The sequence below is a fragment of the Nanorana parkeri genome, unplaced genomic scaffold, assembly GCF_000935625.1.
Source record: "Nanorana parkeri isolate BGI_ZX_2015 unplaced genomic scaffold, ASM93562v1 scaffold77, whole genome shotgun sequence".
Taxonomy (NCBI): Eukaryota; Metazoa; Chordata; class Amphibia; order Anura; family Dicroglossidae; genus Nanorana; species Nanorana parkeri.
This window is the reverse complement of record NW_017306345.1, coordinates 1,513,847-1,541,398: the sequence shown is the minus strand read 5'-3', so window position 1 is coordinate 1,541,398 and position 27,552 is coordinate 1,513,847. Positions and strand designations below refer to the sequence as shown.

Here is a 27,552-nt window from a genome sequence, read left to right as displayed (position 1 = left end):
GTACTGGGGAGCAGGTCTCTCTTGTGAAATGGATACTCTGGAGTAACCCATGTACGCTGAGTATTAGATCTCTCTGGAGATGAAATGCTGGTGAATGGGTTGTGCTGCTGTGCAGATTTCACTGGTGGTATGGATACTAGCGAGTGAGCTGTATGTTCCAAAGTTCAGATCTCACTGGTCTCTCTTCATACATTTTCATTTCATGTGAAGGAAATTAGTGACATCTGTAGATGTAAGAGCATGATGTATGACTGTATCCACTAAAACTGCCTGTTAGACAATGCACACAATTCAATTCTGAAAACAGTGAACTGAAGTTAGGCTAAGGTACTTGAATGCATTTTTTTTACTCCTGTGTTTTGAGTCACTTTAATAAACCCCACCACTTCCATCTACTTTAAGGCATTATCGCCTGCCCCTATACAGAATGGCCTGTGAGAAGGAGTGTTAATGTGATTACAAGTATTAATATACTGTATTATGTAGGGATGCATATCTCTTTGAAGCTGAATTCTGGGCTCAAAAGCTTTTTTACAAATATTCCTCAATAATCATAAAACATATAAAGCCACTTTGTATGAACCAAATGCCTTTGCAGCCCCAGATTGTACCATATAAAAATAGCAGTGACATCATCACTGTGCTATGCATAGCCTGTGCAGAGGGCAGAGCTGTGAGAGAGACCCAGCAGACTCCACCCACTACAAGCTGCCTGCAAAAGACTAGAGGGGGCAGATACAAGACCAGTCTCCCTGAACAAGGAGAGAGATCTGGAGTGACTGGTCTTTATTACAGGAAGCTCTTGCATAGAGACACTGGGAAAAATAGACAAAGGAGACAAAGATTCAAGTAACAATATGCATACCTCTTGTATTTGGACAATATTTAATTAGCCCAGATTTTAGCTTTAACTTATTTTTTGCCATTTTATCACTCCTTACCATTGGTATTCTGGGACATGAAATTAGTGACAGGAAGAATCAATGCAGTCTCCTGGTCACTTGGCTTTTCTCCACGTAGTGTCTCATACTGTGGCAGTGTTACACCAGCGCAGTTTTCCTTATCTAAACGTGTCACTGAAACAACTGTAGGGAAAGAGACATACAAAAAATAAAATCAATTCAAAGGAAACCTAATCACCTTTTGTTTTTTAGATATACATGTAATTAAACTTTATGGAAATCTTATAAGTGTTTTGTTTAAAAAAAAAAACATGACTTCTATGTATAATTTGTGATAACATACAGCAATCAGCCATAACATTATGAGCACCTGCCTAATATTGAGTAGGTCTCCCTTTTGCCACCAAAACAGCCCTGACCCGTCAAGACATGGACTCCACTAGACCTCTGAAAATATGCTGTGGTATCTGGCACCAAGCCATCAGTAGCAGATCCACCTATGAACCTGTCGCCAGTTCAACCGGTTTTCCTTCCTTGGAGCACTTTGGTAGATCTTGACCACTGCAGACCTGGAACATCCTAGAAGAGCTGCAGTTTTGGAGTTGCTCTGACCTAGTCGTCTAGTCATCACAATTTGGCCCTTGTCAAAGTTACTCAAATCCTTACACTTGCCCATTTTTTCTGCTTTAAACACATCAACTTCAGGGAGAAAATATTTACTTGTTGCCTAATATATCCCACCCACGTCCAGGTGCCATTGTAATAAGATTATCAATGTTATTCACTTCACCTCTCAGTGGTCATAATTTTATGGCTTATCAGTGTATGTACATGGGAGCAGCCAAATTTACTCATTTACTAGTGTGTTGAGTTTTCAGAATAGCAATACTTTTGCTTTTGGAGTACGTTCTTAATGTATATATATATATCATATACTAAATCACCATACTTACCCATGTTTGGTGTATTAATAGTAAATGGGTTCAAATATGTATGTTTCATATTACGAGCTACGTTCTTCATATAGGTTTCATAATGCTTTAAAAGGAGCGCGGTGCCAGCTTCTGAAGCCTGGATGATATCCCAGTGTTCCTTGCTATCAAGATCAAGCAGAAAACTCCCGATTTTAACAACATTCTGGTAAAAGAAGACATGAAGAATATGAATGATGTCAATCTTTTAAAACAATTCAGAATTCAAATATTTCATAAAGATTTGTTACTCCTACCACAAATATGGATTTTTAAAAACCTGCAGTTTTATCTGAAAATTGATTTAAAAAATGACCCGAAAATACCAGTATGGACAAGGTTTCAAAAAAAATTGCTTTGTCTTGTTCTACTTACCTATTTCTTAGGGGAGGTGCGAGAGAGACAGAGCACATAATAACTTACTAGATGACCCTGCTTCTCTCTTTGAACCCTGTCTTTTTTTTTTAATTTTTACATCTCAGCAAGGGAAAAATGGTGTGATGTGATGTGCTCGGACATACAAAATTGTCCAAAAATGTGCACTTCCTAGTTACAATTAGACTAGACAGCCTTGTGCCTACCCAATGCATTTTGACATTAGACTTCCTCCTTTTTAGTTTTACAGGAAACAAAACATATGTATCATGATCCATCCATTGCAATTCTTTTTATAGACCATTACGATACAACCTTTCTGTTGCATTACTGAAATACTGACAACATTCTGACTGCTTTCTGATTTTGCATACGCTTCAGTAATGCAAATATCAGTGGGGAAAAAGGGAGTGATCAGGAGAAGCAGACTGTTTACAGAATAAATAAAATGTCACCTCTGTGAAATGTACATCCTGGGTTGCGGCAAGGTGGAATCCACTTTCCTGGCTCTGTTTCTCTAGAATGGCATTAAGAAGTTGGTATGATATGAGCACATCGCTGCCCAAGAAAGCATCTGCTCCTTGTGTGACATTTAATAGATCACGTGCAGCGCTTTGGGCAACTGCAGGACTCAAGGATGACATGTTATTCTTCACTACATCCAACTAAAAGGAAAAGAGACAAAACTGAAGATATTTATATCCAAAACAAGTGAATGTATGGGACAATTAAATACTCCCCCACAGTACACCAATATTAAGAAGACTGCAGAATCCTGCTTGAGCTGTGTCAAAAATAATAGTTGTAGAAACGGAATCTATATAAAGAAGATATCCAAGTATGGGATGTAATATGCAGGGATTTGGGAACTGGATTTCTGTTCTGTTATATACTTAAATGCTCTTATATATTAAATGATATGAATAAATACATATATGAATAAAGAACTCCAGGAATTTGTTTTATGAACCCTTGCAGTGGGGCTACCCCTATACTGCAAGGGTTAACAGCTCGTTTGTGTCTAGGTTAAAAAAACAAAACAAATATATACTCACCCAAAGCTCAGAGCCGGCTTCTTCTTTCACCGGTCCTTCCAACGTCTCTCCCCCTCTGCAGTGATCTTAGATTACGTAAATCATCATCTATACACTTTTAATAGACATGAGGATGCTGAGGGATATTACAATCCTGCCAGGAGGGGGACATAGGCTGGGGGGAGCGCCCTAACAGCTGGCAGGTTTGTAGCTTTGGGTGTGTATATCTTTGTATTTTTAGCACCTAGACACAAATTACCACTTAACCCTTGCAGTGCACTGCACGGGTTAATAAAACAATTCTTAGAGTTCTTCTTTAAGTATAGTGTACCCCGCACAGATTGCAGTAGAAATGTGTGTCAGTGGTGGGTGTATTTTAATGCTGATAAACAGCAGCGACTTGGTTCTTATCCCTTTCACAGTAGTTTATAGGTAAGGAGGTAAATTAGAATCAAGTAAGGTGCCCCTACTTGATCAAGAGTCCTAAATGGTAGGATTTTGAATTACATAGAAATATAACTAGCCCACAAATCTTAGCAAAATCTACTATGATAACATCCCCCCACTATTAAAATAAAAATAATATCCCCATACAGCATAATAATATTACCAACTGTCATCATAATACTAAATCCGTACAATACACTGAGGGGAATTTATCAAAACTGGAGCAGACAAAATCTGAAGCAGCTGTGTATGGCAACCAATCAGCTTCTCTCTTTTATTTGTAATTCTTAAGTGAATAAACTGAAGGTAGAAACCAATTGGTTGCCATGCACAGCTGCTCCAGATGTTGTCTGCTCCATTTCTGATAAATTCCCCCCACTGTATCTTATTGCACTATAGTGCCGAGCACCATAATAACATCCCCAAGCAACAGATCTCTAAGAAACATAACATCATCTCCCAGCACTATAATAATGCCCCCGCTCCTAGCACCATATCATATATAATATTCACCCTCCACTATCCTGATATACTTTACTGCTAGAGCAACAATAAAGTCCTCTAGCAATATATTATCTCCCATCCATTAGAGAATATTGTTTTAAACAACATGCTGCAATATGGCACATTAACATTTCAAGCATTTAATTGAAAAAAAATCCCAATATTTATGAAAAATGACATAGCTCCATACCAGTCCTTTCAGTGGTATAAGTGAGCGAGAGGTGCAGTTTGACAAATTAGGAGGTAGCCATCCTCTGTGTTCATCACAATGACGAATAGCAGTGCCTGTATGAAGAAGCAAATACTATTCATTATCCATATCACAAAATGATCGATTATATTGTTAATTGTGTCAAGTACCAGGTTTTTAACATCATAAAATATGTTTAATGCTGACAATGTAACCACATTTTTGTTATAATGTATTTCATGTTTTGTTTCCACATAAATTATGTACAATAACTTCTATTTCTAGTGTAAAGAGCAAATGCTTTATTACCTACAGAACCTTTTGGACATGACACAGCTGTTGGCAATCCAAAACGTGTTCTTGGCCACCAAATCTCAGCTTCCACAGCTCTAGGGCAGCTATCATAGTTAACTGTGAAATGAAGGAACAAAAATATAATGTTTTTAATGGCAATTAAAAAGTACACAAAAACATTAAGGTGCTCATGCAGACCTTCCACTGAGAACTGTGAGTAAAAAAGTGCAGTTTTTTTAAGTGTAACCTGGTGCAGTGAAGCTGGAAGACAATGTGTACAGTTATTCAAGAACCTCATCAGCACATCCAAACTGCAGCATGCAGAAGATTGGAAGCACTGAACGCATTACATATAATGATGAGCACAACATTCGTAGATATAAAGAACCCCTTAGTTGTTAAAAAGTAACACAAAAGAAAAATACAAACTGCCACATATCAGATGTGCGGAACTGTGGTCACAACTGTAAAAAATGAAATGTACTACACATATTGTGAATTAAAACTTACAGACCAAGAGAGGTGGCACAGTTTGTGAGGACACATTTTCTGAACCACCAGACCAAATCCAAACAAAATTTTATATCTTAGAGGGGTCTGAAAATCCAGTGAAGAAAATATAACGTGCACAATCATTACAGAGAACAGCACCTTCACATCCACTGGCTGTAACTTCTGCAAAAGGATTGTCACAGCGATCACATTGGCGCCCGATGACTCCAGATTTACAGGGGCACTGTCCTGTGATTGGATCACATGTACGGCTGAGGGAGCCAGTGGCATAGCAATCACATTGTATACAGGCCTCAGCTTCTGGTGGACGGAAATGATTATCCTGCAAGTTAAGGAGACATAAAGGAAAAAAAATTAAGACAAATAACAATCGTAATCAAAATATAAATCAGTGCACCCCTGTTACTAAACTGATTTTCTTGCTAACTATTTTTACAGTCAGGTAAATGTTCATTTTCTTCAGTGCCTATTCCTCTTATCTATTTATTAAATCAATATTGTCTGTTTGCATAAGACTTTTTATCAACCCCATTCTTGAATTTCCAAACCTGTATTAAAGTCTTAAAAATTACAAAATCAACACCATATTCCATATAATCAATGTTCTGTTTAAACCAAAACTCTCATGTGTACAGGCATATACAAAAGAACGTTTTGCATCCTTCAAACCTCAGCAGTGAACTTCAAAGAACATCATCCAGAAAATGTGGTTCACGTATCTACCTATGTAATGCATTTGGGAGTTTTGGCTTTGGACTAAATCTAACACTGATTGCATGTGCTACATTTATTTACTTCCTTTTACTGCCAACCTGCTTTTTTCCTGTCCCAACAGTCCATTACCCATGTACAATCATGCAGGTATGATTCTGTAGGCCAATATTAGGAACATATTTCAAATGCTTTTCCAAAATCCACATATACTACATCAGCAGCATTTACAACTTACTCCACAAACACACCATGTTAGGCATGAATAATGGTTTATAAAACTATGCCAAGTGCCTATTAGATTAGTCTCTTTATTACATGTTTCTGGACATAATCATCATTTAGTTAGAATATCTTAAAACAACTTCCATGTAACAGAAGTTGCTGCTCTAGAGTTTTCTGACTCTAACATTTTACATATAAATAGTGGCAAAACAGGAGCAGTACATCAGCCTTGTTGAACAGTCTCATTTGAAAGACAATGTGTAAAAAAAAAAAAGATAGTGTGGCCTATTAATAACTCAGCTTAAGGCCCAACTCTGGGCTCAGGATTTCCCTTGGTTCGCCCCTCCTGGACTGGAGCACCCCAACCACCTTTGCTCTCTGCATGATTCTCCTGCAAGACCAGGTTAGGTGGCATGGAGTTATGATGGATGCCCTGAGCTCACAGGAAGTGGGTTGAATAATGCTGTGTGTCATTCAGCTCAGAGGAATACCTGCACTTAATACTTGAGTGGGTGAGTCCGTGAAGAACAGTACTGAACAAGAGGTGAATATAGAAACAGAGTTTCTTTTTATTTTTAGGAGCTGCTGGGGTATCCATTTTGGTGTTTTTGACCAAGCTGGAATTGGGCCTTAAAGGAGAACTATGGGGTCAGTGCTTTTCCCCATAGTTCTCCTAAGGGTCACAGGAGGACAGAAACTAGCATCCCCCCGTGATCCAAAGCTCATTATACCGCGAGCATCAGCTCGCGGTATACTGAGACCGCCGCAGCCGGGACGAATCCCGACATTACTGTCAAGATCCCCCCAGCTGAGTGATTGACAGCTGTCTCTGCCTATCTAGAGGCAGAGCCAGCTGTACCCGCCCCCTCCCCCGTCCGTTCCGCCAGTCAGCGCTGGAGGATCGGGCCGGGGAGGGGGGAATTCCTGCAGGGAGCTGTGAGTGACAGTCACGGCTCTCTGAAGGGACAGGCTCGAGAAGTGAGCGAGCGACGGTGTGTGTTCGCTCACTTCCCGATCTACTGAGCCGACCTGTCACAGTCTCATTGTTACACGTCGGCTCGAACTATGAGGCTGAGTGATTTTTACTCACCTCATAGATCTCCTTTAATGCCTTTCATCATTCAAGAATGAATGCCATCTTGGCCAGGTGCTTCATCCATTAAAAAAGTTTAAGGCAAAAATGCATCTCGCTGCGCAAGGTAGATAATGCTGAATTTGAAGCCCTGGTTACATCTGAAGATAGATTAAAAAATGCAACTAAGAGATTTTTGCTTTGGCCTCTTTTATTTCCTACACCATGCTTTTTAAATGAGGCGCTAGAGCCTGGAAAACTTTTTTTTTGGGGGGGGGGGGGAGTTAAATCAGTCAGGTTTTCATTGCTGTCTGTGTGTCTATAAGGACTTTTCTTATCACCTCCTGTCCCAGTGACACAACAGCTAAACTTTACGAATCAAACAAAAAATACATACATATTTTAACATAACTATTGTCTATAAATGAAGAACTCATTCCCTCCTATTACTGTATCTTCTGCATTTCCATCATTCATTGAACAAGAACAATAATACTAGTTTTTGTCTCTCTTAAACATAACATTGAATCACTACATTCCGTACCTTGCAATGACATTCGCCTGTCGTTTTGTTACATTCTGTATCAAATCCTTTGCTTGCATCACAATTACATGGACCGCAGACAGGATGACCCCACCAACCACGTGCACATGGCTGATCAAGCCTATAAAAGACAATACAGTCACATATTGTGCTTGCTGAATTTATCTCATGTAATAAGCATGTGTAAGTCATTTTACCTGTTCTCACAGTGTGGGCCATAGTATCCTGAAGAACATTCACATATATATCCATGGGGTACATTTAGTTGCATTACACATGCAGACTGATGTTTACATGGATTCAGGTCACATGCATTGACACAGCTATTCCCGTAATATCCTGCAGTAAGGAATGCAAGCGGAAAATAATTCTTAATGAACTTCAATTAAAAATCACATTTGTGGTTTACAAAAGAAGAAATTGTGTTTTATCTTCCTCTCTGTTGATGTTGTCAATTTCTATTTAAAAGCTGCAAGAATGAGTCTTTCAAGAGATGTTAATACACTTTCCTTTTCTGACTATATGTCATAGAGAGATTATCCACATTAAAGCAAAACTCTAGGTAAAACATTGAATACATGCTGTATGTGTGTACTGTTGTACCTGACAAAAGATTTGTACTTTTATCCAGCCATTCTTGTAATATGCACACCTATGCTATTCAGGACAATTACTCTGTTATTTCCTAATGTAGCCCTATGCCTTCCTGGGTTAGATACCTGCTCACTGAACAGAGATGCTGATTCACTATCTATTGAGGAGGATAGAGGTGGAAAGGTGACATAAAAAACCGAACTGCTGAACCAGGAAGATGAATTGCTTATATGGGTACTAGGTTTGTCATCTGTCTGGCTGTACAATGCGAAAAATGTGTGTAAATCACGTGCCTGCCTGTACAGAATTACAAATCCTGTAGGAGGCAAAATTGTAAACATATATATATTAACTATGTATTTAGCTTGTATTCCCAAAGTTATACGTTAAAGCTGAACCGTAGACTTCTCCGAACTTCATAAAATAATAACTTAATTGTAAGAGTCAATTACCCTATGCTAAGGCTGTTGAGGTGCAGCAGAGTAATGGCCGAAGCCATTTTTTCTGGAGTGTCCAATAGTCTCAGTAGAGCATAAACTAGCCTATCCCGTGCCCCTACTTCATAAAATGACAACTTAATTGTAAAAGTGGATTAACCCTATGGCAGAGCTCTTGTGGTGTAGCGGGGTAAAGGCCAGGCCACTTTTTTCTGGCATGCCAAGTAGTCTCAATAGAGCATAAACCAGCCCATGCCCAGAATACTAGGTAGTAGGTAGGACAGGATGAAAACTGCATCATTTACAAGTGACAATGAGATGGAAGTAGGCCAGATAGGGTTCACTTTTTTGTTAACAAGCAATTCTCCTGCTGCATTTTTTTAATTTTTGGAGAAGGAGAGTTAACCCCCTTTAAGTAAATTCAAAAGAAAAGGTAAGCCAAGTTATAGCTAAATCAGAGTTCAGTTCTAGGGTTAATGTAAAAGGTTATTTGAAAAGTTTATGCATTCATTTCATCACGTATACATTCTAAAAGTTCATCTGTTTTACCCAGATTTTAGATGCGACTGACAGGAACGTATCCATGTTTATTGTTTACCAGTTATAAAGACCTTCAGAAAGGTTAAAGACAATATTCTATGCCTAGTGTCAATGTTGAGAATTTATGTTATGTGTGTTATGTGTGAAATGCTGTCCTTGCAAACTCAAACACACGCAATGCAATAAATCCTTACCTGGGTGACAAGCACAAGAGTAGTTGTCCCAGTCATCCCTGCAGTAGCTGTGAGCAGGACATGGGCTGGAGTCACAAGGGTCTGGAAAACTACAGCCTGGCTCAATATTCAAAAGCAATGCACTGTCTATAGGGAGTGGAGAGACAAAGGCACCCACACGCACGCCCTGCAGGAGAAAATAATTCCGTTAATTAAGTTAACAGGAGTGCAAATAGAAATAACTGGGCTCATATTGCAATCTTTTAGGGACATGTGGTCCTCCATGCTTGATCTTAAAAGACAAATACACCATTAAAGCCGGGTATACACTGGTTTATTTTTTTCGTTCAACCTGTGTGCTGAACCAAAAAAAAATAGAACAGATTCCTCCATCAACGCTTACAAGCATTGATCGAGGAATTCCGCTGTTTCCTTTGTATTCTGACAGGGGCCGGCGGCCGCTGACAGAATACTCGAACAGAGCTAGCAGTAGATTGGCTGCAAACTCCGTTCAGCCGAGAATTTTCCAACCTGTTCCTTTAATCAACTGATTGAGGGATGCCGGGTGGAACGGTGCAGACAGACAACAAATTTTGGCCGCTTCATCAAGAAACTCGAAGCGTGTGTATCCGGCTTTAGACGTAAGACACAGAATTAAATAAAGCATGTAATGGAACTGTACCAGTAATTCATATTTTTAATGATTCATTTTTTTTATTTTAAGCTTCAAACAGAGTAGTTCAGTTTACTGTCTTCTTTACTGGCAGCGAAAACTAAGCACCAGACAAGTTTGTGTTGTATTCAATACACAATGCTCACCTGTAAGCAGCCTCGGAAACTTTGTGAAATTGTAATGCCATTACTTGTTACAGCGCCAATGCTGAGATTACTCAGTGTTGTGCCTAGGAGATCCCTGGGAAATTCACCTTTAACCTTCAAAAAGAAAACAACAATATGTTTTAGTAATATTTCTTTATTTCATTCATGGAAACCAAACATTTTTGGAGCCATAATCTCTTCATTTTTTACATTTAATGAAAAATGATAGATGCAACTATGCCATTTACAGCATATGACATATGGCACATATAGGATACTTTAAAGTAGTATTAAAGGCTGGTCGTTTACCTTAATGCATTCTCTGCATTAAGATAAAAGAATGACCAGTTGCTTTTTGTGTTCCCTGTCCCACCCACACTTACCTGTGTTACGGCGGTCACCGCCACTGGTCCCGAAGCGATCCCCAGTTTACCAAACTTCCTGGTTGCAGGGGGAGGATACTGAAGGCAGAGTAGCCATGGGCTCCTTTTGCCGTCAATCACCCTTTAGGGAGGAGAGGAGAGGCGTGGCCTAATGCAGGGCTGTGTGTGTGTCTATGGACGCACACAGCTACTGCGGGCACGAGCACACATGGGTGACTCGACAGCAGCCGCTTAGCTGGTGGCAGCACCCGTGCAGGGGGTGTGGGGATGAGCGTTGCGGGGATCCACTAGAAAATGGAGGAACAGAAATGTTTTAAGGAAAAAGAACTGAAGATTTATAATAAGGTGGGTCTTCTAGATCTAAAAAAAACAAGACCCCCAAGCTTTAATCCCATTGTGACCAGTGACGTACATTGTACATCATTGGCAGCGGGCCCATTTAAACAGACTCCTGGCTGCTTTACAATAGAAGCGATTCTGGTGACTCAGCTGTCGCCAGATCCCTTCTATGGGCCAGTAAACTGCCCGTCCACCCCCACCCAACACCCCCGCCATGTTTCCCAGGCTCCACTGCCCCTTCTGGAGGGCCCGGGACCGGCATCTCAGGTGTCGGTGGGAAGCTGGGGAGGAGAGCGACGAAGGTCCATTCACCGGTCTCCTCCCCATTCAATGGGACCGGGAGTGATGCAGATTACATCACGTCCGGTCCCATAGCTGTTATTGTGGGGCTCCTCAAACCCAGCAATAAGCTATTGAAGTGCGATCTGCACTGCAATAGCTTATTTAAAGTGTTAAGGTGATAGTAGGGGTCCTTTGGAACCCCAGTATCACCTTAAAGAGTACCTGTCACCACCAATATGCTATCACATGGGGGGCTTGTAAGCCCCCTTATGTGATAGCAATTAAAGTAAAGTAAAACAAAATAAAAATAATAGTTTTTAAAAATATCAACTTAAATAAATGTAAAAATATTTGTAAAAATGTTTGTAAAGTCCCTCGCCGCCCGCGAGCACGCGCGTCATAACGTAAACTAGTGTTGGTTACACCTACGTACGAAAACAATGGTCGTGCTACACATGTTGGGTATCGCCATGCACACCAGAGTGGGAGCAATAATCCACGGGCCAATATTTATGCGCATCTCTAAACTGATGACCTGTAGGGGCTTTTAAAGCATCGTCTACAGACTTTTTGGGGTACTACATTTTGTTGCCGTTTCACAGATGCACACAATTTTTAACCTGGGCGTGTTGAGTATCTATTTACTTGCTGTAACCTCCTCTTTGATATTTTATGAAGAAAATGGGTATTTCATTTTGTTTTGGGTCACTAAATTTAACTTGTGTATTTTTCACTATATTTTTGGGTTTGATAAGTTGCGGTAATATCGTGCAACATAAAAATTTGCAACTGTCGACATTTTAATCTACAGGGTCTTGGCTTTCAGAAAATGTATAATGTTTGGGGGTTTGAAGTAATTTTTGGGCCTAAAATGTGGAGTATAACATGGGTGCAAAAACCGGAAAAAACAGGCCCTGGTCATTAACAGGTTAAAATATAATGGCAAATACACAACATAAAGTTCAAAGTAACAGCTAGTACACAAATCCTGATAATTGAACCCTGATGTTGGTTATTAATACAAAATATAATGTCTTTATGGCATTCTACAATAAGTGCATATGTATGTTACTCAGGGGTGTGGAAACTTTTGAAAAAACTACTTGTCCGAGGACTAAAGCGGGGGCCAAATCTAATTGTCCCTCATGACAATCTACTTGTTCTGATGCAAAAAAATAATTTTAACCAAAACCGTATTTAGCAGTGCTAAGAAGCGCTTCTCATTGGTCAGTGCCGTCAGGTGACCGCATTGACCAACGAGTGCATGCAATTTGCGAGCGAAATCCAGAATACATGGAACAGGTACAGATAGTACACCCGTACTGATGGACGGGAAGGACCATTCGCCGAAAGGTAAGTATAGTGGCAGTGAGATTTGTGCGGGTAATTCCATTTCCCAAATATACCCTTTAGGGTTGGTGCACACTTGGGGATTCCCGGGACGTGCGATCGTGTGCGGTTGCATACAGCGGTTGCATCTGCATGTATGGGGTTACATCTGCATGGCAATCGCTGAAAAAAAACGTAGATGTACCTATTTTCACAACATGCACCGCAGCGCGATTAGCGGTGGTGTGCGATTCCGCGACCACCCAGCCATCGGCTCGGTTTCGTGCACGATGATCGGGCAGTCACGGATCGCACACCCCTGCTGATCGCGCTGGCAGTGCCATTATTTTCTAATGGCACTCCAGTCGTGCCAGGCAGATTGCGCGTTTTCCTGCTGCAATACAGCCCTGCCCGTGCAGTTGCACACGATCGCAGTTGAAAACACTGTGCGTTTATTCGCATGCAGATGGGGGCAGCGGGGCTGGTTTTCATTTTTTCAATTTTTATTTACTTTGTAAAAAAATTTCATTTGTTTTATTATTTTTACCAAATCGCCTTTTTATTTTTTACATTTTTATTTAGTTACATTTTTAACTATTATTTATTACCTTTTTTTTAAAAAATTTTTAAAAAACTTAACTGTAGGAGGGCAGGGCTAAAACAGTGAAAAAAAACACTTGCCCGGTGCCCGGAACTACATGTCCCGGGCGTTGGGCGATACGAATTCCACACCCCTGTTACTCAACCATGATACAAGCACGATCTTAAACAAGAAGTCAAATCAAACACAGGTCGTATTCACGAAGCTATAATTCATGGCATTTGCAATATCAATTGTTGTTTTTAGCCATGTGACTACTATCCACAGCTCTCAATGCTGGAAATAACAGTTATGGCAAATAATGACTGTATAGCTTAGTTAGGGAAAATTTATATGGAGCCAATAGTAAGATTTACTTTGACTGGAAACAATGTTCTGAATGTTGCCTTCATTAATGGTATCCATAAGATGTCTTTTATTCAGTTAAATCCACAAGATAACATTTCAGAGTATTATAACTCATGGAAAGAATCAGTCAAGCTCTGGGTCAATAGTCATAGTTCCCTGGTTAAGAAAGGCATACAGTATAATTCATATACATCTCACAATGATGTCATTTCACCCAAATCTATCCCTTGTAACACAAACTATTGTTGTAAAGCATTGCTTTCTCTTATCTATTGTGCCCCCACCCAGTTTATACTTGATGAAACACGCCAAAATCCAATGCAACACAGATTAAGAATGCTGGAAGAATACATTACCTCCTCTTGGCCATAGTCAATCTGAAAAAGTAGAAGGCTGTTTTGAGTCAACATAGGGTCACTTTGCAGCTCTACAGATATGTGATGCCAGACCCCATCATTCAGTTTTACATGAGGTAGATAAAACAAGGCATGGACGCCGGAGGGCCCACGCAGGGACAGCATTGGGGAAGCTTCGCTCATCTGAAATTCATAAAATAATGTTACACTGCACAGTAGGCCAAACTATACAGAAAGATTGGCAAATGTGGTGCTTAAAATGAAATGCAGCAATTTGCCTTAATACTTTAGGCCTGGTTCACACTGAGCGCTCTGTAGCGCTTTTTCTGCCCTAAAAAACGCTCAAAAAATCTGACCCCCCCAAAAAAACATTATTTTCTATGGCCCTATTCACATCTGAGCGTTTTGTCGCAATAAGCAAAATGCCTGTCGCTGGAAAAAGTACAGGAGCTTTTTTTTTTGGCATATTGCAGCTCGTTTTGGCTCCATAGACTCAATAGGCGACTTTTCTCATTAACATCAATGAGCTACAATCTGCGCAAAAACGCTGTCGTATAGGTGTGAACCAGGCCTTAACAAAAAAAAGTGGGCAGGATCAAAACAGAAAAGATGTACAATGCAATAAATAGAGTACATTCATACACAGTGTAATTCTACAGCTTTAGTACGCCTTATAGTACAGTAGACATAAAAATAACTTGGCTTCCACATATCAAACCACTTTGAGGAGTTAGGATTTCTATATGTATTTGAACATTTTTCATGTTATATTACCAGCAGTAAAACATGGCATGAAATATATGGCTCCCTGCTATGAAAGAAAGGTGGATCCTGCCATTTCTAATCTCTCCTGAAAATGAGTGGATGTCATGCAGACACTCATAATCCAATACTTTTGGGCTGATTTACTAAACAAGTTGAGAATTATTCTGGATAGATTAGGGAAAGGTTAAACTCCGTCAGGGTTCTTTGTTGCCTTCTCTGTTCACCACTGGGGATAGCTCTCTTCACTTTCTGCCCCAGAGACACAGCAGGAAGTAAGGTGAAACCCTGTTTCAGCGTCACTCAAACAGGTGACTCCACTGAAATATTTCCCTTCGCTTTCTATTCTGGTTGACAATTGAAGATTTGGGATTTTCACTTACTGTCCTGGTGTTCTGGTGACAATGGCCACCAAGGCAAAAAGTGAGGGTGAATCTCAACAGATGGCAATAAAACCTCAAAGGGTTCTAAACACTCCCTTCTGCTTTAATGACAACTTGCTGCAACCAAACTAATTAAGGGCAACACCAAAATAACATTATTTAAGCTAAGAACAAAACAGTACTGATTAGCTTCTATCGATCATTTGATTTTGAATATGAAGTTAAATTAATTACACCTATTAATGGTAGTACCTTATATTACTGTTGGAAAATCCATTTTTAAATCAGCTTATTAATGCTTTACTAACTTAGGTGTAGCTTTTTTTTTTTTTAATTAGGTTCCCTTTAACCAGGGTTTGGTTTCTGTCCTTAAAGGAGAACTCCAAGGGAAATTATTAGTAACCCTTGCAGTGGGTTAATAATAGGGTTCAAGGGTTAAGTGCTTGTTCGAGTCTAGGAGGAGGGAAAAAAAAGTTACACTCACCCAATCGTCTGAGCTGGTGTTCTATTGAAAGCTGCAACTTGTCGAGCTCTCCAGCTGGTGACGTCACATCCGGTGACTGCCAGTAGGAGATTCAGACCAGATGGAGCTAGTGTACGTGCGCTAGCCGCGTGGCAGTCTCAATACTAAAAATCCCTGCACTGCGCCTATGTGCCTTCATCCGGCCTGTCAATTTCTCCACCGCTGCCCACTGCGCCTATGTGCCTTCATCTGGCCTGTCGAGTTCTCCAACGCTACTCACTGCGTCTGTGTCTCTTCACCTTCCCTGTCCCTGTAGGATTCAACGGCGATTATGGAGCCGTGGAGGTGCAGGGGCGCCAGTTAGAGATTTCGGCAAGGAGTCTATCGATTATCGTAGTCGTAGGGCTGGAGCACGCGCAGTGTCGGCAGGTGGTCTGAAGCTCCGACCGGACGTGACGTCAGCAGTCGGAGATCTTGACGTGTTGGAGCCTTCCACAGAATACCGGCATGCTCTTAGACCAGTCCCTGGAGCCTCTCTCCCCCTCCGCTGCAGCGGACTACGGTCCTGTAAATCATCACTTTATATCCCCAGTGTATAGACATAAGGACGCTGAGAGATGTACCGCGCAGCATAAGAGCAGACAGACTTAAGGGGCCGCTGCTACAGCCGGCCGGCTCCGAGGATCGCTAAGTATAACTTTTTTCAGTCGTAGAATAAAATGAGCAGTTAACCCTTGCAGTGTGGAGGTAGCCCCGCTGCAAGGGTTAATAATCATTTTCTCTGTAGTTCTGCTTTAAAAAGCCAGTTTAACAAGCTTAGTTTACAATAATAATGATAGACTACAGTGTCACATTAGATCATTACCCTCTGTGTAATGAAAAACTATGACCATACGGCAGTTACTGAAAGACCTATTCCTCTGCAAAGTAAGGGAAGCCTCTACCTTCCTTTTCCTCTGTTGGGACATCCTTTTTCGGATTGGGGGAACAGACTGTTGACCTAAACATAACGTACGCAGGGAGCCAACTGCATAATTAGGTGTTTATAAAACACTGTCCCTAGAAACATTTTGTATATAGTACACGTGTGTTCTACCTGCAGTGTGACAGCACAGTTCTGTTCACCTTCCGCTTGCAGTAAAATGGCATCTGACTGCTGTGTGCGAATCATGAGGCTCAAATGCCAGGGCACAATTAAAGGTAGCGACAGGCTTTTCCACAATATTACACCATCTCCCAGAAAACGAAAGGTGGACTGCATATCTAGGAAACAGAACTAGGTCAGCACCAAAGCAAAAACAAAGGCAGGCAGACACACCAAGAGCTTAACATAGTAAGTCAAAAGAAAAATGCAGTAGTAAAATATTAGCGTAATTTCATATATTATGTGGATAGTGAGGAAGGAACGTATGTGGAACTAATTACATTACAAAAGATTACCATTTTATTTTTAATAATCTTCATTTTACAAAGATTCATTTAAAAAACTGCCCTGTGTGTTTCATTATATGAGAAATATGGGCCGACTCAAAGTAGGAAGGTCATAATGCAGTCTTCAGCACACTACTGCCTATTTGTAGAAACCACTGCAGTGAAAATATAGTAGAACTGCCCATTCATTTTCTAACCTGCACATGAAGAATTGCAGCTAAAATCCAATGACAACAAAGGGCAGAAATTTCACTTCACAATCAAAACTGGAGCAGACAGAATCTGGAGCAGTTGCCCGTGGCAACCAATCAGGAACTCTCTTCAGTTTCCTCAGGTAAGATTTGAAAATGAGACAGAGAAGCTGATTGGTTGCAGTGCAAATCTGCTTCATATTTTGTCTGCTCCAGTTTTGATAATTTCCCCCCCACCCAATGTGTGTGTGGTTGAGAAGGGTCCATAATAGCCATAATATTTGAAAGAATTTAAATTAATGTAAGATCATATGCCTTAAAGTAGGGATGTCCAGATACCAGTGCCGATATTTTATATTTTCATGAGAACTACCAGGGTTGCAGCTGGGACCTGGCTCTTGCGCTCCACCACTGCCCTGAAATCATTAGTCTGTATTGTTTTAGAAAAACTGCCACATTACAATAAACAAAAATGTATCAGTACTCGTACTTGTAAGTACTCGGCAAGTATCAGTACTTGTACTTGCAAAACTGGTATCTGTGCATCCCTTTATTTATATTTATAAAAACAAACTTATACATTAAAACAGAGATGTACAAATCCCAGGAGCTCCCTGTGCTCCTTACAAATTACAGCTGCCTCCTTATTTTGGAATTTTTCTCTAGTCTAGTCTTGGAGCTGGAAAAGTATCTGTACATATACCTGTACTGAGTATGGAACTTGGTATCACTGCATCCCTACCTTAAAGCAACCACCTTGCACACTGCACCTTATTCAGTACACTGTTTAACATCATACCTTCATTGACTGGAGGGAACAGTCTGGAGACTTGGTTTTAAAGCACAATAACCACATTTAAACCCATCTGAACATGTTTGGCATGGAGAATTACATTCCAGCTGGTGAAGGATCATTCGCAACGTATAACATTTTTGTGTTTTGTTCAATGGTCAACATACAAGATCCTATCATGATAACCATTTTATAATAATCACAGTAGTTTACATATGAAAGAGAAATCCACCATGATGTTCATATTAAGTACAAGAACAACCATTTTGTATAAAGGGACTGTATGTCTGTTGATTTCTAGTGAAGACTGAACTTTTAAACAAGAGTGCTCTCACCCCTCCTTTCCTAGAAATGTAATCTCGCAATTCAAGATATCTACTGACCTTCCATATTATCCCTTTCGCTAAACTCTGCATAACATTTCACACCACCCCCCTCTTTTTATCTATTTGTAAGCGGTGTGAAACAACCATACCCCCAACGCATCTGACTTTAATACCTTCTGTCATCTACAGTTACTTGCATGTGAATACTCTTAGTCATGGCCTTATTAGTTTAGATGAGCACTTCATACATTTTAAAGAATATTTTTTTTCTGTTTGCTGGTTAAGGTTTCCTTATTTGTTAAGTGTGTTTTAAAAGGCATTGCTTCTGTGAAATGCAAATAGTTTTAAATACAGTCTTTCATTTGCATATTTTTCATATTATCATTACATTTCTGATGGATATGTGTGTGATCAAGTGAAACACAGATGCACGGACAGAATGGAGATTGCTAAAGCAGCATGGAAAGAGCAGTGACAGATGTGTGTGGGCTGGCAGAAACAATAATTGGAAGGTGGGAGCTGCCAGAAAACTCTGTGCTTATGCTTTAAAAGAAACCTGTCACCAAAGAAACATAAAGGCTGCCTTTGCTGACTTCTTTTAGTCTTCTATTCACTTGGGTCAGCATAACCGCTCTTTTTACATGGACGCCAATGGATGCTCTCTCTCAAGACAGATGCATTTTAAAAGAACAGTTTGCTAAAAGATCAATACAAAGCAGGGATATAATGTGTGCAGGATGTGCATTATTATTCATTTCTTACCTTTTTCACAGTTTTTGCCTCCATACCCCAAAGGGCATTCACATGAATAACCATTCCATCGGTTAACGCATGTTCCTCCATGCTGGCACCTCTCTCCTTCACAGTGATTTTGTTTAGCAGGGCAACCTGAAAATTGTCATTAAAGGTTACAGCATTATGATCATCTACATCAGATTTACAAAAAGCTCCATTTTTTGCAATTAAGCATTCATTACAAAAGCATTACATTTGTTTCTTTATAAAACTAGCACAAGTACCTAAATGACTCGATGTCACCCTTCTATGACCCTCTGCAAAGGTTGTTCCCATGTACATACAGTATAATTAGAAGGAATTAGCCTATTCATGAACAGGGTAATTTAGACTGAAAGGTTCTCGGCCACTGACCGATTCATAACACACTTGTATACATTTCTAACCTGGCCAAATCAGACAATATTTTGGCTGGACAGATTATTTTTTTTGCCATCTCTCTATGGAACGTATCATGGGGGCAGACTGGGTAAAAATGATCATACAGCTAGGGGGAGAGGGGGTACAAAAGCCAAAGAGGGAGTCAATCATAAATCATGAAGGAAGGAAGAAAATGCGCAATGGTGCTAAGCTTAGAGGGTAGAAGAAGCAGAATGGCAACTAGTTGCAGACCAGGTGGGTATACAAGTGACAGTGGAACTAATTATGGCATGGGTGATGCTAGGGAGAGAGGAACAACAGCTGACCATGGAACACTTGAAGAAGCAGAGAAGAAAGTAGTAGCTGATCTGAGAAAATTTCAAAAGAAGGCAGACAATGAGCTGCATTAGTACTAGGCAGAGTAAGAAAAGTCAGAGTAGATGATTATGGATGAGGGACAGATAATGAAGGCAGGCTGGAAGCTTATCAAGGACAGGGGGAGCTTAAAGAGTTGGGTAAGAGAGAACAGGGGATAGAGGTGGCTGAACATGATCTATTTGGGTGAGTAGATAAATAGGGTCAGAGCATGGTTGGGGCACAGGGGAGAAGATGTCTGTAACTTAGGATGGGGCATAAAGCAGGAGCTGATTATGGACAGGGGAGAAAGTGAGCAGAGAGAACAAATACTGAGGGGTGAAGAAAAAAAGAGAAGCAGTGGAGGATAAAAACAGAAGGTACAGGGAGAGATATAATCATGGAACTGGGGAAAGTGGTCATGTATAAACTGTCATTGTGGGAAGAATGCTCAGATACACTATAAGACAGTATTATGAAGAAAAGGGAGTGCAGAGAGCAGGAGACACTGGAACACAAAATCGTTGACAAGGCAAAGATCTAAGGCTCCAGTCACACCGGAGCGGTTGTCCGCACGTATTCAGCTGGCCAAATACGTGCGGAACCGCTATAAACAAAAAGAACAATGCACTTTAATGAGGATTGCTCAGACTTTTGGGGTTTCATACCGCATGGCCCGCAAAATAGTACAAGCGCGATAATATGGCGGATTTAATTTAATAGCCGCAAACGAGCGTAATCTGCGCAGATTAAAAATTTTAGCGCGGGAAACGCAAATGCTAGATGTGAATGGAGCCTTAGAGTTGAGGTACAATACAAACACAGGGGACCAGGGAGTCTGTAGGGTCCTAATGCAGCAGATGGTATTGTGATGAGAAATTAGGTTGGGGCAGAGATGAACAGGTGCAGTGTGGACAGTGTAGGAAGACCTGCAAAAAAAACTATCATGGGGATTGAAAAGGGACCTGCCATAGAACATATTGTGGATGGTTGACAGAGGGAGCTAATGTTACTTACCTGGAACAGTTCCGTTGTTTGCAATGTACTCCCCAAGGTCTATTGCTTTGTTATCTATAATAAGATCTTTCATGCAGCCCACAAAGTACTTGTGTCTCACAGGGAAATCCTCAGGTAGATTAGGAATTCCCCCCAGTAAAAGGGGGCCCGTTAGATCCAAGGACCTATGTTAGAAATGTACATTTTGTTTTAGAAAATCAGTTTTGCACACCAATTATTAGTCACTATTCTAATACATTCTAATAAATTATTTCAGGGGTGGTTAAGCTCTATTCCCTAGTCCTAAATAAGTAGGGCTGGATTGAACATTAGGAAATCTAACATGACTATTCACAAAAGGGAGAGGAGTTTGGAGAAGGCAGGAGAAGTGAACAATCTATGACAAAATAGCTGATTTGTAAAAAGTCTCCAATTCAGCTCACTTTCCAGTTCAGCTATGTTGTCCTAGATTGTTCACTTCTCCTACCTTCTCCAAACTCTTCACCCTTTTGTGAATAACCCTGTAGGTTTGTGTCTATAGGCAGCAGAGGAGGATATGTTGCTTTCCGCTATATATACATTGGCCACAAATTTATCACCATTAAAAGTAATATTACAAATATCTTATATTAGCTTATTTACACTATGTCACAATATTCTTTATAAAATATGTACAACAAGAACATTTTCTGTAGATTATCCTAACACAAAGGTGCTTTGGATACCACCGGTTGTGTACCTACAGGCTCCAGAGATAGAAACCGATTATTGCTTTATACGCATGCGCACCAAACAACCACATCTTTGCTCCTCCTTGTATATTATTAAAAACATATGCAGATTCTGACAGAGAGATACAGAGCTATATATATAAAAATCAGTCCATGATAGCAACTCATGATACAAAGCATAAAATTGGGTATACAGCTAAAACAACTGTGCCATAAAAAGTCCTAAGTATTACAGGGTACACTAAACACATGAAAAAATGAATACCTTTCACCCTGGTATATGAAAAGAGGGTGCCACCATCCAATCCTTCTGGTGAATTGAGCATTCCCTTTTGTTATATGTACAGTAGATTTTTGTACATGTGGGACTACACATATGTTGTATTGTATTAACACATGTATTTTTTTATAATATACTAAGAAATCAACCAAGACTCAAAGGTGTGTGGTATCAACCCAGTATCAAAGGTTTATTTTTACATGTTAGTGAATTATATCAATGAAACATGGGACGGTGGTGCAGTATTAACCAATCACAGATAAACACTGATGTATACGAAATTGAAACTTAAGCTAGATAACGATGAACATTAATTACCTGTATAATCATGTGTTTTCCAGTAACTCAAAACTCGCAAGTTTGTTACAGCTTAAACAAGTACTCTAACTTCAGACAAAGAAACTACTGCTAATGTTAAACTCACTACATCCCTTCACAGCCTATTAAAAAAAAAAAAAATTCTTTATCTGAGAGACGTTTAAATACATTAAAATTAACTTACCTCCTAAAACATTCAACTAACATAAGCTGAGCCTGCCCCCACTTAACAAACCGTCCCTTTAATCAGCTGTTTCAATTCATGAATACATTTTCTAATCATTCAAAAATTACTAACTAAAATGCGTTACACAGTAAAACAGTTTTTGCAAACATATACAGTATATGGTATATGGCTTATATGATTACATGCATTAAAAAACCCAAATATGTACAGAAGTCAACCTAAAATCCTATTGCTTGCTTTAGCTTCCTTGAGTCTATCTCATTACCATGGCCTCTGTGCAAATAGTTTAAAATGTGCACAAACAGAGGAGGAGTGGGCTACATCCAGGCATACCTAAATTCAATTTATCTACTGTTATATAGGCTCCAAGATGGAGCCTTTCAAAGAATAGAGTTAGGACCACACTAAACAGAGGAACCAATGACGAGGCAGTGTGACTTCCACATATTTTGGAAAAGTTGTGCAACTAAAACCTCTGTTTTAACAAGCTGTGAGACAGTGTAATTTGTTTTGTTGAAGGCTAGCTGATAAGTGCGTTAGGACATTTTTGTGTTTTGTATTAGTTTAAAATGTACTTTATAACACTTGCAAATGTATTCACTTTCATATGCAACTCACTTCTTTGTTCCGGATTGCATCCCTTGTGCAGCACAAGTGTAGTTTTCTAAGAGATCTCCAAAACCCAAGGACACTTCAGTGTTACAGTTGTCAACAGTTATTACGGCCACCTTCTGTTCTGAGGGTCCAAGCAAGTCCCCAGATTTGCCTATAATTGGCTAAACAAAAACGGAAGTGAACAACGTACCGCTACACATTCAATGCTACTATCTTCTATCAGCTTCATTTAGCTTTTGACTTACAGTATACCAGTCGGAAATGGGCTTATGCAAAGATATATATATTCAGTCTCATAATTTTATTACTGTGCATGTTCACTAATGAAATATGTTAATTTTTTCTCTTATTTAGGTTACCTATTCTGTCTAAACCCGACAATTCAGCTTGTATCAAGGCATCAAAGGTCATCTGAAGTCACTGCCCTGTCATCCCCCCAACCTCACATAATTCACTTCAAAGGGAATCAGATCTTTGCTCACAAGTGTCAAGGAGACAGGTTCACTTGAATTTAGCACTCCCCAGCAGTATAAAGTTATCTTCATTTTACTCTCCTTCTGGTCCATTTAGTCTACAGAGCGAAGGACTCTTCGTGTGACAATGCTAATTGGCCCAGCACTGTCACATGGAGTGACCCACGCTTCTCCATATCCAGAAGTAACAGGTATTTCCCCTGCCTTCGGGAGCTAAATGGATCAGCAGGGAGTCAAAAGAAAAACAATGTATTGGCAGGGGGGAAGGAAACCTGTTTCTTTGTCCTAAATGGGCAAAACACAGGTTTGCTTTAAGAAGTTGAGGGATATTGTGGGCCCTTTTATACCTATGTGTAGTGTCTTAACGTTAACCTGCAACATAATGTGCATTAACACAACACACAAGAACAGATAACTGTAAATGGGTCCTGTGTGAGGTCAGTCACTGGAGAGGCAGCAACTGTCAGACTTTTGGTGACTTTTCACTTCCTCAAGCTGAAGAATCAGACAAAGCCCACAATCTAATCCAAACCTTTTATTCTGCGACTGTCATTTTCAAATGCAAGTTTAAATCTGACTGGTGGTTGTGGGAAAACAGGGATTGGCTCCTAAATAAAAGGACCACAAACACACCGCACTACTGCTATAATATTGACCACCAAAAACCTGTATTTTGATGTGGTTGATATATGTAATTAAAATATTCAGTAAATTAATTCCTTTTTGATTTCAAGCACCTTTACTGATATTTTTCTTTACATTTATATGCATTCCTGATCATAGTTACATAGTTACATAGTATTTGAGGTTGAATAAAGACACATGTCCATCAAGTCCAACCGATTGTGTGTGTGTGTGTGTGTGTGTGTGTGTATAGATCCCTGTGTCATCTCGTTTTTAGGAGTACTTGTACCCCTGTATATTACCGTTTCTCTGGAAATCGTCCAAAAGCTTCTTGAACGATTCCACGCTATTAGCTGAAATCACTGCTTGTGGCAACGAGTTCCAGACCCTAACCGCTCGAACTGAGAAGAACCCCCTTTGTCCCTTGTGTTTGAATTTTTTTTCTACCAGTTTCAGGTGGTGGCCTCTAGTCTTTGTTACGGAATTAATCGTAAAGAGTTTGTTGCTAATGTCGCTATGACTATAGAACATTTTGTACATGAAAATCATATCCCCCCTTAATCTCCTTAATTCCAGCGTGAACATATTTAAATTTAGTAACCGTGTCTCATAGCTCTTGTCCTCCATCCCTTTGATGAGTTTGGTCGCCCTTCGCTGGACTTTCTCCAGTTCAAGGACATCCCCTCTGTGTACCGGTGCCCAAAACTGCACCGCATACTCCAGGTGAGGCCGAACCAGTGATGTGTAGAGTGGCAAAATTATAGACTTATCCCTGCAAAATATTCCCTTCTTGATGCAGGACAGGACTCTACTAGCTTTGCTTACCGCAACCTGGCATTGTAATCTATTATTGAGTTTATGGTCTACAGTGACCCCCAAATCTTTCTCCATTTCAGACTTCCCTAGCGGCATACCCATTATTGTATAACCCATTTGCGTGTTTTTTGTCCCAAAGTGCATAACTTTGCATTTATCAACATTAAACCTCATCTGCCATAAAGTTGCCCACTCCCCTATTTTATCCAGGTCCTCTTGTAAAGTTATACTATCTTGGTTTGTTTCTATTACCCTCCCAATTTTGGTATCATCAGCAAACACTGAGATATCGCTGTTTACTCCGTCCCCGATGTCGTTAATAAACAGGTTGAAAAGCATCGGTCCCAGCACAGAACCCTGAGGCACACCGCTAATAACACTAGCCCAGTCTGAAAGGGCGCCATTTATTGATACTCTCTGTACCCGTTCCTTTAGCCAGTTCTCTATCCATGTACACACCCTTCCATCTATGCCCATAGCTCTTAGCTTGTGAAGTAAGCGTTTATGAGGTACCGTATCAAAAGCCTTAGCGAAATCCAGATATACCACATCCACAGACCTCCCTCCATCCAGATCTCTACTTACCCCCTCGTAAAAAGTCAGTAGGTTAGTCTGACAGGAACGGTCTTTCCTGAACCCATGCTGATTATCACTAACTATACCATTAGCCTGAACAAATTCTTCTAAATAGTCCTTAATCATTCCCTCTAGCAGTTTGCACACTACCGATGTAAGACTAACTGGCCTGTAATTCCCAGGTTGGCATTTTGCCCCCTTTTTGAAAATTGGAATTACCGTAGCCCTCCGCCAGTCACATGGAACTCTACCAGTCATTAGAGAGTCCTTAAAAATGAGGAATAACGGTCTTGTTATAACTTGCCTTAGTTCCTTAATCATGTGACCTTCCCTGTAAGAACCTATATGTGGGAAAAATGTATGCCATTAAATCACCACCAAATCTATCAGAAAAAAGCTGGATTTGATGACTTATCTCGTGTCTATAGGTAGCTTTAAGCTTTCTAAATTTTCAGGAGGATGCAGGAGTTGGTTGCTGGAATTTTGATTATGTAAGGTTTTCAAACCTGTCCAATCACTTGTATGCCCTGAATAATGGTTAGCTGGCAGGGTTAGCTCATGCCACATACACGAGACTGAAAGCCCTTCTGAGCAGGAAATCTTGTATGCCTGCCAATATTCTCATATTTATGACCTATGCACAATAATACGTTTTTTTTAATACACACACACATATAAACAAAATACTTTATAGTAAAGGAGGCTTAAAGCTATACCCTGTCTCACCTTGTTGAAATAATGAAGATGGACTGTGTGCCACTGTCCATCACTTACTCCACCAGGAATAAAAGGTGACACTGTTGTAGTAAATTCACCTAGACAAAAAAAAAGACAAAAAAAATACACCTTACTTGCATTCTAAAAAATAAAAAAATTGGTAATTCCTAAAATAAGAATATAATCAAGTAGAAAAGCTTAAGAGAAGCTGTCTATTGGCTGTGGCTATGGAATTCGCCTACTGCCCGTTGTCAACTGGTGACTCATCCCCGTCCCCATTCAGCTTCCAGCCAGGGGATGCCTTTACCACAGCTGAATGTGAACAATCATGTCAGCCAGCATCTCCAGCCCCTTTGTTTACATTCAGCTGGGGAATCCCCCAGCTGAAAGGGACCAGGGATGTATAGTTGGTTTCTAGGATGCTGGCGCCCTGGTGTCTTAGCAACCAATGAACAATGAGTGGGAAGCTGTCACATTTCGGAACATATGCACCCCACGCCATAATAAAGACATTTGTCCAAGTGAAAAAAAGATTAGAAAAACGATTTTGTATTTACCTGCTGAGAAAGTCAGCTGAACCTGTTCATCTTTCACTTCCAACACAATGAAGTCATGTTTTCCGTTAAACCTCCCATTATACATAAGAAGACCATTCTGCTCCCGAGTGGCAAAGCTAAAGAAATACGTTTGAGTTTCAGGTTTATAAACTGTAAAGGATTAATTGACGCTCACTGTAGAAGTAATCTATACAACCAACATGACAACTGAAAGAAATGTGTGAAATTGGCCATTTACACTTATCTTGTAGCTAGATTTAACAACATCTGCCAACCCCTCTAATGATTATCTGGTGCTGTGGACCACAGCAACAAAAAAGACTTAAAGCTAAACTCCAGGATAAGCCAATGCTATATAGATACAAGGGGTATATGTTACCTGAATCTTGGTGTACTTTGTGTATTTCCTCCAGATCTGGGCAGTAATCTGGCATGAAACTTTTTCTTTGTACAGGAGCTTCTGCTAAAACAGACAAGTCTCTGTGTCTCTCTCTACTTGTGCAAGGTGACAGGTCTTGGTATCCGCCCCTCCTTTAGTTTGCTACAGGCAGCCTGTAGTGGGTGGGGCTGCACTGCTCTACGTGATGGTGTCACTACTTTTATAAGGTAATAATTGGGCTTGCAAAGGCATTTGGTGCACACAAAGTGGATTTATATCCTTTGTGGCTATTGGAGAGTATATTTGAGAGAAAGTTTTTATGGCCTACTTTAAAAGTAGACTTAGCATAATTTATTTTTTTCATGTCAAAAGCATATATTCTAAGCAGGGGCGTCCCCATAATGAGGCAGCCTGAGACGGCAGTACTCCTACAGCACCTCCA

The 27,552-nt window shown here is 40.1% G+C and overlaps 1 protein-coding gene across 3 annotated transcripts in view; it reads right to left on the bottom strand.

Moving 5' to 3' along the window:
* Positions 1 to 27,552, bottom strand: part of CELSR2 (cadherin EGF LAG seven-pass G-type receptor 2) — an 80,745-nt gene that overhangs the window by 19,659 nt on the left and 33,534 nt on the right. For all 3 annotated transcript variants that reach the window (XM_018576816.1, XM_018576817.1, XM_018576820.1), the window contains exons 5-21: positions 26,732 to 26,847; positions 26,184 to 26,272; positions 22,972 to 23,129; positions 20,859 to 21,022; positions 19,095 to 19,220; positions 16,688 to 16,854; positions 13,984 to 14,166; positions 10,346 to 10,459; positions 9,548 to 9,713; positions 7,980 to 8,121; positions 7,783 to 7,903; positions 5,369 to 5,552; positions 4,733 to 4,834; positions 4,424 to 4,518; positions 2,704 to 2,913; positions 1,856 to 2,039; positions 942 to 1,085 (exon numbers count right to left, since the gene is read on the bottom strand). In XM_018576816.1, coding sequence (XP_018432318.1) covers positions 942 to 1,085; positions 1,856 to 2,039; positions 2,704 to 2,913; positions 4,424 to 4,518; positions 4,733 to 4,834; positions 5,369 to 5,552; positions 7,783 to 7,903; positions 7,980 to 8,121; positions 9,548 to 9,713; positions 10,346 to 10,459; positions 13,984 to 14,166; positions 16,688 to 16,854; positions 19,095 to 19,220; positions 20,859 to 21,022; positions 22,972 to 23,129; positions 26,184 to 26,272; positions 26,732 to 26,847 — 2,465 coding nt within the window. The remainder of the gene's footprint in view (positions 1 to 941; positions 1,086 to 1,855; positions 2,040 to 2,703; positions 2,914 to 4,423; positions 4,519 to 4,732; positions 4,835 to 5,368; positions 5,553 to 7,782; positions 7,904 to 7,979; positions 8,122 to 9,547; positions 9,714 to 10,345; positions 10,460 to 13,983; positions 14,167 to 16,687; positions 16,855 to 19,094; positions 19,221 to 20,858; positions 21,023 to 22,971; positions 23,130 to 26,183; positions 26,273 to 26,731; positions 26,848 to 27,552) is intronic.